Raw genomic sequence first — 17,116 nt, 5'->3', positions numbered from 1 at the left:
TTGCTGCTATAAATCTGCAGTAAAAGAATCCTGACAAGTGTCACATGTGGAGGATGCCATATTTATCGCACAGCGGACTCATGTGACAGAGCTTCTTAAAGAGATACACCCATGAATAACATTTATACCATAGCATATTGATTAATGGGGAGCTGAATGCTCCGATCCTAGAAGTGCCCAATCTCAGAATCTATCTGTCCTTATATGAATTGTGAAAAAGAGCTGTCATTATATTTTTCTGTGACAATGACAGATCTGGAGCCAACACCACCAAGCTGCCGGCATTACAGATGGGGAAGAGTTTGATAACATAGACCTATGATTCCATTGGTCATCCAGGTAATTTTACTTTAGTATATAGACAACTACTTATAATTATAAAGGGCATCAGTCACCAGACAGACCCCTGGACCTCTCTGAGCGTCTACAAGAAGTCCTTAGAGGATCTGGTGTCCTTGTCTGAAAGAGCCATTTTGGTCAAACAGAAGCCCAGAATCTGATCTGTCCATAGATTTGTACAAAATAAGGAGGGTTTCAAATATTGTCCACATGGATTCCCCTGAACTCTACTGGTGCTTTTAATTGGACTAAAGGGCTCAATGAGTGGCGGCATACTTATACTTAAGATGTCATGAGTGTCCGTACCGTATCAGTCATTCTTTATTATTTTCCAGTTGTGGAAGCTCAGCCCAGGAAGAAAAAAAGATCTGAAGCGCCTCTCAAGACCCAAGATGGCTGTCTGTGAACCCCTGGAGCTGCTCGGCCATACCAACTGGTGAGGACAATGACATAAAGATTTGTAGTAATGATATAATGTACTATAATTACTAAGTGTTATGTATCCTTCAAAGGGAGAAGAACATCAAAGGTCTGCAGATCATCCGCTCCGTCTCTCTATACCATCTGGACGTGGCTGCACAGAGAGTGCAGGACATGCATGCTGCGGTCATCAATGAGGTTATTATACAGTATTATTTATCACTTATATTCAGTCTTAGAATTCTTAGTTCTATTAATGGGTAATATCAGATACATTCAAAAATTTCACACATTATAACATAAGATTTGCAAACAGTTAAGTTTCTTTACACTAATGTTGGACTATAGTACAATGTCCCAGCCTTTACTTTGTTCTGTGCACATCATGGATAGATCAGCCGAAATAGCACACCATGTGACAAGTATTACAGGTACTACAAGATCCTTCTATGTGTGAGTGACTTAACGTTAGGTCTACACAATAGATACACTAAACCAACTGGTAATGTCCTGGACAGTACAGTCAGAAAAATATGGTCTACTTGATGACATTAAGACCAAGGAACTAACTTACCAATAACTTACCTGAATATCTGAGATAACATTGATTCTTTGTTTTCTATCTTTCAGTTTTCCTGCCTATCTGACCCCTCTTTCCTTGTTTTATATGTAGGTGAAGAATTTAAGATCAGCAGTCTCCAGTGCTGCCATGCTCTGCCTGGGTGACATGTTTGAGGGTCTACAGGATAAGAAGCTATACATACTTACCATCTCTGTCCTTCTGCAGAAGAGCGGAGAGTGGAACACCTTCTTCACGCTGCAGAAGAGGCCTTGACCTCCATGACCCTCGATATCCACCCAGGCAAGGTGCTTGTGGCCCTCATTGCTGGCAGAATAAGGTAATTCTATATAATGAATACAAATGGTGCTATATTGTATTATAATACAGTTATGGGAAATTGTCGCACAACTTTCTTTTCCAAATAATACATTCTGTATTAAACCTTTCTGCTTTTTTAATCATAGTCACCTCAACCCAGCAGTGAGGCCATGTGCCGCAAAACACCTCCACACCATTGTCCCAAGGAGCGGAGCCGACTTCATCCTGTGTGGTGGCAGAGGCATAACAGATCAGGCCATACCAGCCATCAACCGCTCTGCCCAAGATGGCTGCCCTGAAGCCAGGTGAGATTCCTTTAAATAGACCATTTTAACAAATTTCCATTATTAGGGGCTCAGATTTACTAATAGAAATTAGAACACATAATACTTCAATCTGCAATCATAGCACAGCAATCTGTGGTGAAGGGTCACGCCGATGTCATGGAGCTATAGAAGTGTTTTTATTACAGAGGTATATTTATGGCTTATATACATTTCTATTAAACATGGAAATGTTGGTGTTTATAAATAATTATGTTATAACAATGTTTTACAGGATGTACAGTAGGAAAATTTTCCATTATCTGGCCCAACACCCTAAAATGATGCCGATGGAGAGGAAGCACATTACACTTCAGAACCTTCCCGCCATTGAGAAACTAATTCATAAAATTTCATAAGATGTGACTTGTGCTGCTGTTTTATTACTTTTCTTCTTCATCGCTGTGTGTAATAGAGGGGCAAAGCTAAAAAATGGCTGAAGGAATAAAAGGAAGAAACTACTTAATTAAAGGGATAATCCACCAAAAAAAATCTTATCCCTTATCCAAATGATAGGGAATAAGATGTCTGATCATGGATGTCTTGCTGCTGGGGATAACCCCCCCCCCGATCTCCGCTCCGTGATGGATGACTGGCAACTACAGCCGCCACGCCCCTTCCATTCATGTCCATGGGAGGAGGCGTGACAGCTACATGCCAGCCGTCACGCCCCCTCCCATAGACATGTGTAATGTCCCATTACAGGTACATGGTCCTATACTACCTGTAGGCCCTGTCAGGTTGGGTCCCTCAGTGACCTGGGGGCTCCCCTCCAGGGTCTCCCTTTGTTTTCTCCCTGTTGTTTTATATGGTGTGTGTATCACTTTAATGCATAGACAGGATTCCTATGTCTAGATACTATACAGGACTTGTGGGAGGTCTCAAGAACCTGTGAGTAAGCCTGTCACATGTTATGTTATGCAGTCACATGATCTGTTGTCACATGTACTCCCAGAGAGTACCAGTTTAACCTATGATCCACAGCTTGACCAATGAGCTTTAGTCCAGCCCCCCCCCCCCCCCACTATATACAGGAGTGGCCATTTGCAATTCGCTCTCTTGGATCTTACCATCTAATCTGAGAACAAGTCTTCGCTGAGGCAGCAAGCATAAGATGTACTAAACCTGAATTTTTTCTATGTGCACTTTAGCACTTTATTTGCCGGGAGTGATTTGTTGCAATGCATATTATGCTGCTCTGACCCCTTTTGCGGCTGTTTTTCTGCATCTTGCATGTGGCATTTTACCCTCTATACCTTCATACATTTCCCGGGACAAAAAATATTTTTCTCTAGCCAGCAGACCCTATCATTATCCTGTGGGTAATATTTTCTTGCCATGCTCTTTGTGCTTTTTAAGTGATTTTTTGTTTTTGTTTTGTGTGACTTCAATAAAGAATAGAATATTTGATATGCATTTGAGTCTACCATTTATTTGTAGGATATACAGTATGTGTATGGGTAGCATTACCGCGGTGGTAGAGTTTTTGTAGGATTTCTATCTGGCTATCTATCTACCAAACTACCTGGAAACTCAGCTATCTACCTACCTGCCTACATACTTATCTGGCTATCTCCCTAACTACCTGGCAACCTAGCTGCCTACCTACCTGGCTTTCTTCTTATTTACCTAGATACCTAACTGACTAGCTATCTACCAAGCTTCCTCCCTAGCAATCAACCTAGCTACTTTTCTTCCTGGCTACCTACCTAGCACCCTACCAGGCTATCTGCCTAACTACTTGTCTACCTACCTGGATAGCAACCTAATTACCATTCTACCTACCTGACTATCTAGCTACTGGACTATCTGGCAACCTACATGGCTATCTACCTAGCTTCCAACATATCTAGATAACAATTAACCTAGTTACCTGCCCACCTTGTTAACTGGGTATCAACCTATCTAGCTAGCGGAATATAATGGAAATATTGGTAGTCAAGTAGTTTGGCAGCCAGGTATGCAGGTAGCCAGTTATGTAGTTAGCCAAGTATGTAGGTAGCCAGTAATGTAGTTAGCCAGATATGCAGGTAGCCAGTAAGGTAGTTAGCCAAGTATGTAGGTAGCCAGTAATGTAGTTAGTCAAGTATGTAGGTAGCCAGTAATGTAGTTAGCCAAGTATGTAGGTAGCCAGTAATGTAGTTATGCAGGTAGCCAGTAAGGTAGTTAGCCAAGTATGTAGGTAGCCAGTAATGTAGTTAGCCAGGTATGCAGGTACCCAGTAATGTAGTTAGCCAAGTATGTAGGTTGCCAGTAATGTAGTTAGCCAGGTATGCAGGTAGCCAGTAATGTAGTTAGCCAGATATGCAGGTAGCCAGTAATCAGGTGTGTACAGCCTGGATGTGTCCTTATTTCTCCACAGTGCAGGTGCCGATGAGTGACATCATTGCGCCTGTACTGTGTGAGAGCAGAGGTCACACTCTCCTGTCAGCATAAGCTGCAGGCTTTCAGCTTACACTAACAGGCAGCTTTCATCTTATACAGCCCCAAATCATATATACAGAACATGGAGCAAGAAACCATAATGTATTATAAACATGAGCTTACTAAATAACGGACTAGTAGAGAAGAATAGAGGACCCTGACCACAATGGCTATCTGTACTGTACTATACTGCTCCCAACTGTGTTTCAGTATCCCTGACAGTATCCCAATATTATACAATCTAAATTGCCCTATTAATGAAATATAACACTTCCACTGATGCCCCCTTGTGGCTTACTTTAGAGGCTCTAGAATGCACCCTTACATCTTGCATGCTTTTCTGTAGACTTCCTGCATCATCTTACATCTAGGTCCCCATAAACTCACTAATGCAGGATATTCCTAGGAGGTGCTTTCATGCTGTTATTATAAGTCACTGTATGGTAGTGTTAGTTATGTTATAAAGGTATTATTCAGTTATGATCATATTAACCAGACAAAGTAGGATGAATAATCCAATGATGGTATTACAGAGTTATTCATTTATGGTATTGCAGTGTTATTCAGTCAAAATATGGTGGTGTTATCCATTCACAATATGGTGGTATTGTTTAGTCACTGTATTAGATTTTGAGGGTAGGACAATTCTATATATACAGATTGAAGATTCTGGTATAGCATAGTGTGTCCTGAATTCACCAATATAGCACATGATTTCTCAAAAACAAGCAAATCATAATGTGAACTGGGAAACAAATTTTAAAGGGGGTTATCCACCATAAGGTGATTTAAGTACGTACCTGGCAGACAGTAATGGACATGCTTAGGGAGGATCTGTGCTTGTCTTGGGGCTAAATGGCTATGTTGTGAGATTACCATAATACTGTGGCTAGCTGTTAGTGAATTGGTATTTCCTGTTTCAGTTTTCTTTTTTTGCCTACAAATCCCATAATTCCATTTACCTCCCTCCCACACATCAGCCACCCCACCCATTGATACATAAATGAGCTGCATCCATTCAAAAGAACTGTGGTTTTCAATCAGGGTGCCTAAAGCTGTTGCATTAGTTGCAGATTGATCCCTCCACCCACTGAAGCAGGTAGGCTCCCTGTCATCAGCTGACTAGTGAGTCAGGTCTCGGCCGCATTGCAACCTGGGAAAAATCTAAGACAACAGTCATTTTGTATGCTGTTAAAAATAAATATTGGGGTTAAAATCACAGAAGAATTGTGAGAAAACTGTCACACACAGGTACAGACACTATATTATGAACTACACTAACTTTACAGCCCCTGTAGCATAGTCAAATAAAAAAAAATCCTGGAATACCCCTTTAATGTCAGGCTGTTGCTGCTTGGTTGGTATCTGACTAAGAATGAAAATAAGGGCAACCCCACACAATTTTTCTTCATTAATAAATAAATAATTTAAAAAGTGTGTGATTCCTCGACGTTACCAGAGTGGGCAAGGACCATTGTTACTGGCCCTCTCAAGCCAAAATTACATCAGCCTGTTACCGCCTAGGCCCAGGAGAGCAAATTACATGCTTTGGGTTTGTTGGTACCGGCTCTTCCCAGGACTCCTGTGGTGGTGGGTATCTGAGTACTAATTGGAGGTTAGAATTAGTTGTTTTGGGGCTCTATAAGACGGCTTCCATTACTAAACCTAAAAACATGACATATTAAGACAAATATTATATTACAAAAAACACTCTCCCACAAGCCCTTGTTAACCATTTTACTGAAAGAAAAAAACTTGCTAATCATCGACATAGTCCACTGAACCTGACGTAGTCTACAGGGTACATGGATCTGCAACGAGATTAAAACAAAAACACGGAAAATGGGTTAGAACATTTATGGTACTCTTACCTGGGGGAAAGCAACTATAAACCAGTGTGTTCCCAAACAGGAAGCCTCTAGCTGTTGCTAAACTGCAACCCCCATCATTCCCAGACAACCAAAGGCTGTCTGGGAATGATGGGGGATGTAGTTTAGCAATAGTGAGCTTCCAGTTGTTGCTAAACTACAACCTCCATTATTTCTAGACAGACTTTTGGCTGTCTAGGAATAATGACTTGTCATGTCTGTATTGGCGTGTGTTCATGCACAGCTATTGGTTTGGTTGTGTGTGAACACTCTTTGTTTGAGCTTTTAATCTACTATCTCTGTTTTAGCATGCACTTTATATTTTCTGGTTTTAGACAATTTTATGTGGCATGCTCTTGGTAGATTTTAAGCTGTGTTTGTTTAGTCGGTTTTAGGATTTGTATGTTCTTTTTGCTATGTGTCTGTTCACACTGTGTTTTCTCTTGTATCCGTTTATATGAAATTCTGTGTTTTATATTTCTGTTTTCCTACTGGGTAAGCTTCTGACCACACTGTGGAGTGTGCTGCTGGCCAGTAGTCTATTTGGATTTATTATTAATGGCTGCTTCATTAGTGGAGTGGAGTGTCCAGTTTGTGTGTCCTGTGTGAACAGTGTCCTATGTTACATCCCTGTTGCTGTTCCATGGGGACTTCTTGTCTACTGGAGGTGTTCTGAGGGATTGCGATGTATCCTGTTTTGTGTTCAGTGTGAACACTGTTCTATAATATATCCTGTGTATTTAGGCATCCCTGTTACCTGTCTATGGGGACTCAGAGGGTATTGTTATTCCAGCATCTACTGGAGGTGTTCAGAAGCTTTTGCGATTTATCCTGTCTTGAGTTCAATGTAAACAGTGTTCTATAATTATATCCTGTTGTATCCGTTTTTCTGAGTTATAACTATGCATCCCTGTTATCGCTCCATGGGGACTATGTGTCTACTGGAGGTTTTATGTGGGATTGCGATAATTCCTGTTTAGGGATAGATCCTGTTTACCTGTTTGTGGGGACTAAGAGGGTATTGTCATTCCTGTGTCTACTGGAGGTTTTTCTAGGGGATTAAGCTTATTCCTGTTTTGTTCTGGAGTATGTTCAGACTTATCCATTTTCCTGTCTGGTGTTTTGAACTCTATTTGTTTATTAGTTCCTTATTCAGATCTTTGGAGTTCTGTTCATGACCACTTGTCTATAGTGTCCTCTGTTCACGACCACTGAGTCCTCTGTTCATGTCCGCTTATATAGTGTCCTCTGTACTAACTCTCTGATCTGTGTCCTCTGACTATTTATTAGTAGGTGTTTTCATTAGGCCCTGCACTTTAGTTCAGGGAGGGACCGGCGCCCAGTTGTCAATCCATTGTTTAGGGTGGATGGGCAAGTAGGCAGGGAGAGCGGTTTTTGGGTCAGTTTAGGGCTCACTCTCCCTGTCCCCTGGTCGCTCCCTGACATGAAGGTTGTAGTTTTGCAACAGGTGGGTACTGTGTAATGGCAACATACAACTTGTAGGTTTCTTGAGAGCTGGTTCTTGTGAACATAAAACTTGTACAGAGCCATGGTACAGTTGTGCATGAGGCCTTTAGATCCCATACTCTGGACTGCAATGAGAAATTCCTTAAGGCTGATATGGGTAACAAGGCCAGATTCCCTCAGACTATATGAATAAATAAGATGTTATAGCTCTGGCTTGTGAGGAAACCTTTGACAACCATTTATTACAGATAAAATGTTTCTACTCTTCTAGAACATCCAGAACACATCTGAATGTGCAATGTCCTTGGCAAAGAGAATCATGAAAACTATTAACAAGTTAATAAAGAAAAATTGTAAAGGTCATTTCTGTGGGTACATACAACCTTAATGTGTGAAATGACAATATAATGGTGCTTGTATTGTAATCATTTCCAGACAATGGACACAGAGAATATACATTTTGGTCATATTTGTATGGACAGACAACTATGTGTAGCGTTTATTCCGGTGGCTAATAAAAAGCTTTCTTGCCAAAAACCCTCATCTGTTCTGTAACATGTAGTATTTGTCATAAACATAACAGCAACTCCAGACATCACCTATAGATATGCAATCGTGTATCTACCCCTAAAATTATGCTTGGTCTTTTTACATATAAAATCCAAGAAGGACTGAAATCAAACACTACATATAAGATTGAAAGTCTGATTTTCTTTAAGGTCAGATCTTTCTATAAATGTTGGTTGCTCTACAATAAGCTGCAACCACACAAATGTTTGGCTATGCCATACCCCATACTTCAGGTATCTAGCTATTAGGGACTCTGTTTTATGAAATGATTCTATATATATATATATATATATATATATATATATATATATATATATATATATACCTGCTGGACCCTCTGTGCCATCTTACTGGTCTGACTTTGGTCACTCCTGAGTGTGCTGTCTAAATGGTCCCTGTTTTTTACCCTTTAACCATTATATGAGGATCTGAACTTTACCTTAAAGGGGTATTCCGTCCCTAGACATCTTATCCCCTATCCAAAGGATAGGGGAAAAGATGTCAGTACGCCGCGGTCCCGCTGCTGGGGACCCCTGGGATCCCCGCTGCGGCACCGCGCTATTATTACAGCACAGAGCGAGTTCGCTCTGCACGTAATGATGGGCGGTACAGGGGCCAGAGCATCGTTACGTCACGGCTCCGCCCCTCATGATGTCACGGCCCGCCTCTTTCAATACAAGTCTATGGGAGGGGGCGTGGCGGTAGTCACGCCTCCTCCCATAGACTTGCATTAAGGGGACGGGCCGTGATGTCACGAGGGGCGGAGCCATGACGTCACGCTGCTCCGTCCCCCATATCGCCCGTCATTACGCACAGAGCGAACTCGCTCTGTGCTGTAATGATAGCGCGGTGCCGCAGCGGGGATCCCAGGGGTCCCCAGCAGCGGGACCGCGGCGTACTGACATCTTATCCCCTATCCTTTGGATAGGGGATAAGATGTCTAGGGGCGGAATACCCCTTAAAGGGGCTACCAGATCACTACATCTGGAAATTGTCCCTGTAGAGGTGGAAGCTGGCCCAGGGCCAATAGGCAACAATGTGTGACATTAAGGGGTATAAGCCAAACTTTTGACTGGTATTCTTTCAAAGTCAATAGACGAGCAAACAGGACAGGACAAGCAGCACAGGTTAGCCATAAATGGTCTGAGGTCATACACAAGAGAGGCAGCAGGCATCAGCAACAGATGAGATGAAGGAGACAAGATAGGGGTCAAACATTGTAACGGAATCACATAGGTAAAAAACACCTTCACAGGAATACCAGGAGCCCTATGGTTCAGACACCATGGGAGTGATCATCAAGAGTGGTGTAGGTGAACATCTTTTTACCCCATTAATTCATGTGATGGAAACTGTGTACCTGCACAAATGTATTACATGGTGCAGGGCATGTGATAAATCTGGTGCAGATCACATTTCTTACTTCAGTACTCCACTTTGTATGGTGCCCCTCTGCGACTTTTTGTGCGACTTTCTATCCTGTGCAACAAAATGTGTGACCTTTTAATCATGCTGTTTGCAGTCAGTTCTGTAAGCCAAGTCAGGGCTGGTGTAGGTTTGCACCTAATTTAGCACAGTTGCCGCAAAAGATGCGACAAACCAAAAAGTTGCATAAGATGAATTCTTTACCACTGCATGAGATCAGCTGAAATCATCACTTGGTATGTTCTTTTAGAAAAAAACAAAAAACATCTAAAGCAAAAGTTTCAATAAAAAGTCTCGCAACAGACTTTGAGACAAACTGAGACAAACTGTGAGACAAATGTAGAACCCAAAACCAGGGTAAAGCCAATGATAAATCCCCTCCCCCATGTGACTAGTTAAGATGAATTAAGTAGCAGGTGCCTGATGGTGATAGGCTAAGGTATGATTCGGGTCTTTGCTCTAGCACAATATGCCGAAAGTATATGGTGAAGGGAGCAAGAAGAACAGGGCATGGTACATGGAGTAAAAATAACAAGTGGCTGTGTCCACTGGAAGGAGTAGTATGTAGATGGATATGAACCACCAGCCTCACAGATTCATTCTTTAAGAAATTTCCTTTCATTGAATAACCTTATCTGCATGTAGCATGTGGGTCCAAAAGTTTTTTTTTTATCTTGCCTTTTGTATGATTCAAACACCAAACTAATTCTTTATGGATTATAACTTTGCAGTGTCCCATTGTCTACCCCTGTGGGATAGGAGTATTGGCTGTTGGACACTTGTCTTTTTAGCTGAAATGTGTTCTGTAATGTTTTACTGTTTTATACTGTTCATGTGTAATTGTCCTGTGTTTTATATTGTACTGGCTGTGAGTGAGGAAGCATTATATACCAAACACTATATACCCAAATTAATGGATCATGGGTCATAAAGCCCCTCATAGTTAAACCAACCAACCTTCCTCCCCTTTATTTGTGATTATATTATTAAAATATCATTCTTTAAATGTTATCCTTTAAAAATTTATGGATCCACAAAAAGTGAATTAAAATGTTCAGATCCAAGTCTGCTTATAAATATAACTCTTGTTTATAAGAGAGTCTCAGTTGTAAGGCCCCTTTCACACTACAAAATTACTCAGTTTTAAAGATCCATATGAAGTTCTGTCTGAAAATCAGCTGTATAATGGCAGTTACAAAATCCTACATGGCCGTTAGAAAATCCCATTATAGTCTATGGGATTTTTCTAATAGCCATTTTAACCCATTATAGCCCTTTATTAATAACGGCCGTTATTTTGTGACGGAAGATAGTAACAGGAGAAATAGTGCATGCATGTGATTTTCTAACGGCCGTATAGGATTTTGTAACTGCCGTTTTACAGCAGATTTTCAGAGGGAACTTCGTACGGATCTTTAAAACTGAGTAATTTTGTAGTGGGAAACAAGCCTTAGTGCCTGCATACTGCAGGCACTAAGGCTTGTTTCACACTACAAAATTACTCCATTTTAAAGATCCGTACGAAGTTCCCTCTGAAAATCTGCTGTAAAACGGCAGTTACAAAATCCTATACGCCGTTAGAAAATCACATGCATGCACTATTTCTCCCGTTACTATCTTCCATCACAAAATAACGGCTAAATACATGTGCACTAGGACCCTGCCATTAAAAAGTATAAACCCTTAGTCTCCCCTTCATGTCGCACCAGCCATGTCATCAGGGGTACATTATTCTTTGCTTTAGGCTTGCAGAATTATGTCCTCAATTGGCATCATGCTCTTTATTGAGATTTCGAGACAAGGAAACAGGGAACATGCTGCAACTAGAGATACTGATGGACAGAATATTAAAACAACTTAGAGGTGAATGGGGGAGAATAGAAAAGTGATACTACACAATATACTGTAGGTTGGGCTAGGACTTGGTAGAAATGAGAGTCAGTTAAAAAGTGTATCTAAATTAAAAGTTAAAGAGACAACAATTCTTCAAGAATGGTTTAAAATATCTACTGTATAAAAAAGATAATTATTTTCTCAGAAACCACTTATGGTATGAATTGACTTGTCTACCAGTGTTACAATAAGCTTAAATTATAATTTTTTTTTGTGTGTTATTTTAGGGCAATACTTTCAATTATTTCTGCATTCATTTATTGTGCTTAGCTGGAGAAATTTAATAATTATCCAAGCAGCATCAATCCTTTATAGACATTACACGATGCCTTCCAATGGATGGCTATTGTTTAAGAAAATAGAGCCTAGCTTGCTTTCACTGTGAATACATTAATTGCTTCACTTAACAGATATTGCGTGGGTTTAGCAATAGATCTCAAATTTCTAGCTCTCATTTATTTGCTTTCCTTGCAGAACACTTAATTTTATCTAGTAAACCATCAGAACAGTAATTATCTTCGAATAGGGCATATATTCAGTAGCACTCTATTTTCTTCCTTCACGTTTAAGTCAATGATTTTACAAGGATCACAGCAATAACATCACACAAATGTACACGTGTAAAGGGAATTGCATCCAACAAAATAAAGGACTATGTAATGAATGGATCCGTGTAATAGGAGGAACCCTTTACCGGGATAATAGAAAAGATATAGTGCTGTCTGACAAGAATGCAATGACAATGCCAGCCCAGTGACTCCTAAAAAAAGTCACAGTGCCCTAAACCATACCCTCATTACAAGCCCCCTAGTACTAGCCACTATACAGTTTACAATTTTGGTATCTGGTGAACTGAGGTATGCCAATGCACCAGCTAAGGGCTTGCTCCCATATAGATGTTGGTTCGGCAAAGTTTTCCTCTGTCATGGAAGTAGAACCCCAGAGGGAAACTAGTGCCAGAACTAAAAAAGTTTTTTGCTTTACAGCCTGCTCCCTCTCATTCCATCCCGCTACCCTCTCTCAGGGGGACAGAGACATAGTTCCTCTGCACATCCACCATCTGTCTGCTAGATGTTGCAAGACTACAACCCCCAGCATGTTCTAACTGTAAGGGCATGCTGTGGGAGTTTTAGTCTTGCAACAGGTAGCGGTCGAATGGTAGATGTGTGGGTAGGAGAAAAGCTGTGGAGCGCTCCTCTTGCTGCGCTCCACAGTCTGTCTAGGTGGCGGGGAGATGAGTAGAGAAACTGTGTCCCTGTCCCCCTAAGACAGAATGGCGGGAATAGAGTGAGAGCGAGCAGGCTGTAAAGCAGAAAACTAGAAAACTTTGTCCCTGTGTGGAGGGTCACATTCCACTACAGAGACACAGTTTTTTGGTTTAGACACCAGAACCTGTCTTACTGCATTTTCCTATCCATTTCTGAAACTTCCAAGCCTGGTGACAAGTAATGGATATTTGTGTCAGTTGTGGCATCAGTTGGGGTCAGTTTTGGAACAAATATAGTGATCCCAATGCAACCTACATATATCCACCCAGCCAGCACATTAGCTGGGACAAACATAGTCAACATGCAGGTGCAAGGCGACATCATCACAGTATGAAAAGAACAGCAGAGAAAAGGATATTGTTATATCGACATAAAATGCGTCATTCTTATCCAATAAATTATAACATATTTTCATTAAGTGACAAGCTAGATTGTCTGCAACCATGCAATGTCATGCTGCTTATGTTAGCTATTGGTGAGGCTGAAAGTGATCTGCTGAATTGTCAGCTACAGATGGGAGCTACAATATGGACTTACAGCATTGCCAATTGAACACTAGTACACATGATGGTTAATGATATTTATAAACAAAAAAGCATTAAATAATAATCTCCTAATAAGCCCTAAATTGTTTGTCTTTACAGATCTATGTAAGAAACCAATCACAATTTACCCCAGCTCTTCAGTAGTAGGCCTCTACGTGCCCATGTATGGGCTATGTGAACATGTGGTTTTTCATGTCCATAGGACACAAGATAGCAGCAGCCATGGGATTTACTCAGGTGGCTGCTTTGTTGGCTGTCCCAGCCGCATCCTCTTCTTTTCAGGCACTGAACAGTAAGACTAGGTAGGTTAAAGGGGTACTCCGCCCCTAGACATTTTATCCCCTATCGAAAGGATAGGGGATAAGATGTCAGATCGCGGGGGTCCCGCCGCTGGGGACCCCCGGGATCTTGGCTGCAGCACTCACCTGTTGCGGCATCCGGAAACGCTTGAGGCTTCGGCTCCCAACCACAGTGACGTGAGATCGTGATGTCACGACTCCACCCCATGTGATGTCACGCCCGCCCCTCAATGCAAGTATATGGGAGGGGGCGTGGCAGCAGCCACACCCCCTCCCATAGACTTGCATTGAGGAGGCGGGGCGTGACGTCACACGGTGGCGGAGTCGTGACGTCACAATCTCCCGTCACCATGGTCGTGAAGCGTTAGGATGAGAGCCTCCAGCGCTGCCGGAAGCTGCAACAGGTGGGTGCTGCAGCCGAGATCCCAGGTGTCCCAGGCGGCGGGACCCCAGTGATCTGACATCTTATCCCCTATCCTTTCGATAGGGGATAAGATGTCTAGGGGCGGAGTACCCCTTTAATGCTAAACTAATATGAATGTATTTTTGCAAATTCTGCTGTACACCTATAGTTACCATTCAGCAACTGTGCAGAAGAAGGTGTAGCCAGGAATAGCTAAGAAAATGGTCATGTGGGTGAATCACTTCACTACCGTCATCTAGTATCCTTGTATGTTAAGATCATGGCTCTGTAGGGATCCATACATAGACAGTCAGGGGTCCTCTACTAAGCAGTAACATATGAAGAAATTAAAAGGAAATCCCCTATTCCCTATCTTGCGTCTAGGGGGAAAGTGTTGGAATTCCTTATCTTGTGTATAGCGGGAAAGTGTTGGAATTAGCAAGTAGTATTTTGGTCAGTAATTTATCCAAAACCAAGAGTCGGTCCACAACAAAGAAAAAGTGAAGATCTTTCCATTGTAGTTTTCTTTGTGTTAGGTCCACTCCTGGCTTTCGCTAATAATATTACTGACCAATAGTGTTAAGCGGCATAGGCCATATTCGAATTCGCGAATATTCGCGAATATATGGACGAATATTCGTCATATATTTGCGAATATTCGCATATTCGTAATATTCTCGTTTTATTTTCGCATATGCGAAATTTCGCGTATGCAAAAATTAACATATACGAAAATTCGCACACCAGTCTCACACAGTAGTCTTAGAGCCTTCTTTACACCACACAAGCTGGAAGCAGAGAGGGATGATCACTGTGATGTGTACTGTGAAAAAAAAAAATAAAAAATAAACGAATATTCGTAATTACGAATATTTAGTGCTATATTCGCGAATATTCGCGAAATCGCGAATATGCGATATTCACGAATAAAATTTGCATTGCGAATATTCGCGAGCAACACTACTGACCAATACTGGCGTGTGAATCCAGCCTTACAGATTTATGTGCCACAAACAATATATGGCCTAAGTAAATATTCTTACAAAGAGGGTAAACCCTCCAAAAGGACAGCAGCATGGTACCAGACGACCTATTGTGTTACATGATCAAAATAAGTCAACATTATAATCTCTGGACTTCTAGTGATACATTTTGTGGCAATAAAACAATATCCCTTAAGTTATACCATTAGAAATTCAATGTAGGCGTGCTGATGGGGTTGATATACAAGTATAAGCACTATGAGGCACACATTCTGTAATTACGGCAATACTAGGACAGTACCAGATGAAAATAAAACAGAGTATTGGCATCTTTTGACAGGAGTCCAGATTTGTATGACTTCCAGATAATAAAGGATCCTTGAAGGACCTAATAGAGATGTACTGTATGCGCCAAGACAGGATGTACAATATATGCAAATCCTAAATGTCCTTGTGTCTTTAAATTTAGGGTTCTTTATTTTTAGATGAAGCAAAGGATGAAACATGATTTATGCCCGGTCCCAGAATAGAGTCCTTGTGTGACAGTCATCAAAGATAATTAGGACTTAGGCTACTTTTAATCATCTCAGTGAAAAGACAATTGAAGGTCTTTGTTACCATTTAGGACGAGGAAAAGAATTCTAAAGATATCAATACAGGATGAAACTGAACTACCAGCAAATTTACTCGTACAAGTCAATTCCTGTATTACTGCATCCAATGCCTATTCTCACACGTTATTACATTATCGAAGCTGCATTATCTTGTAGGAAATCTTGTAGTAAATAACAGACATTTTAATAAACAGTAAGCATTGCAGATCTCATACCAATGTATGCTAAGAAAGGTATCTACAGCTGCAGGAGAAAGTAAATGACCCCTTTTGCACTACCTGGCTTTCTGCATTAATTACTGATAAAATGTGGTGTGATTGTTATCTAAATAGCACATTGCAGGAGGAACATGTTTTAACCGAATTGGGCAAACATCAGCAGTGCAGGGAAAAAGTAAGTAAGTTACTTCTGAATTTAATAACCTATGGATTCCCTTCAGAAGCAATTGTTTCCAACAAATGTCTCTTGTACGTGAAAGTTAGGATTTGTGCATTTGATGATGAGGAATTTGGGGCCATTCCTCCCTGCAAAAGTTTTTCAGGTCATCAGTATTTTTGAGATGATTAATACACAGCCCATTTTAATTGTAGACCCTTCCAAAACATGTCTTCTTTTTAACCAGTTTTGTGTGCTTTGTGTCATTGTCTTGTTGCATCATCCAACATCTCTTCAGTATGCGGTCATGAACTGCTGCCATGACATCTTTCTGTAAAATGTTTTAATGGATCTTCATTTTGTTACATCAATGATCACATGGTCCTGGACACATTGTGATCATTGAGGTAAAAAAAAACACAACAAAGCATCCCTTAAACATGATGCCCCAGCTACCATGCTTCACAGTTGGGGTGAAGTTTTGGTGGTGCATAGCACATTTCTCCAAAGGCTTCATGCAACATCAAGGTGGTCTCGGGCAAGCTTGAGACTGGCCCACTTTTACTTGGGCATCAGTAGCTTTCTCCATGGAATCCTTTTATGAACACTATTCTCGTTCAGTACTGTTTTAATACTGGAAAGAAAGGACATGCAAAGCAGCTTTCACACCACTATAATTATTTTTTAAATAGCTTTCCCTTAAGTCAGCATTTGACTTAAACTAGGAGCCTTGGAATCTAACTGGGAATGGATGTCAAGCTAAAAAATTCCCTTCTGCATTCTGGATTTTGCCCCTCGTCACTACAGAGCAGGGTGTTGGCTAGTGAGAAGCCTGTCATTGTGGAACAAAAAGGGTAATGTTTTCTTCTAGGAAAGAATCATATAGTTGTGGATAAGTTGTAGATCGCAGGAGGTCCAAGCTCTGGAGACCCCCATGATCTCCTGTACAGGGCCCCGGCTCTCCTCTGGAGCAGCATGTCACAACCCCCACCTGAAAGGGGTCTGCCATGCCCCCTCTCC

At 41.2% G+C, this 17,116-nt stretch overlaps 1 protein-coding gene across 1 annotated transcript; it reads left to right on the top strand.

Moving 5' to 3' along the window:
• Positions 1-201: 201 nt before the first annotated feature.
• On the top strand, positions 202-2,428 carry LOC130291368 (TOG array regulator of axonemal microtubules protein 2-like). Its single transcript, XM_056540046.1, has 5 exons — positions 202-339; positions 675-775; positions 1,433-1,658; positions 1,786-1,944; positions 2,198-2,428. Exons 3-5 carry the CDS (start codon positions 1,600-1,602, stop codon positions 2,319-2,321), a joined length of 342 nt encoding a protein of 113 aa, XP_056396021.1. The 5' UTR covers positions 202-339; positions 675-775; positions 1,433-1,599; the 3' UTR covers positions 2,322-2,428.
• Positions 2,429-17,116: the final 14,688 nt, after the last annotated feature.

Source organism: Hyla sarda, chromosome 9 (assembly GCF_029499605.1).
Source record: "Hyla sarda isolate aHylSar1 chromosome 9, aHylSar1.hap1, whole genome shotgun sequence".
NCBI classification, from domain to species: domain Eukaryota; kingdom Metazoa; phylum Chordata; class Amphibia; order Anura; family Hylidae; genus Hyla; species Hyla sarda.
This window is presented reverse-complemented; position numbering and strand designations above follow the sequence as displayed.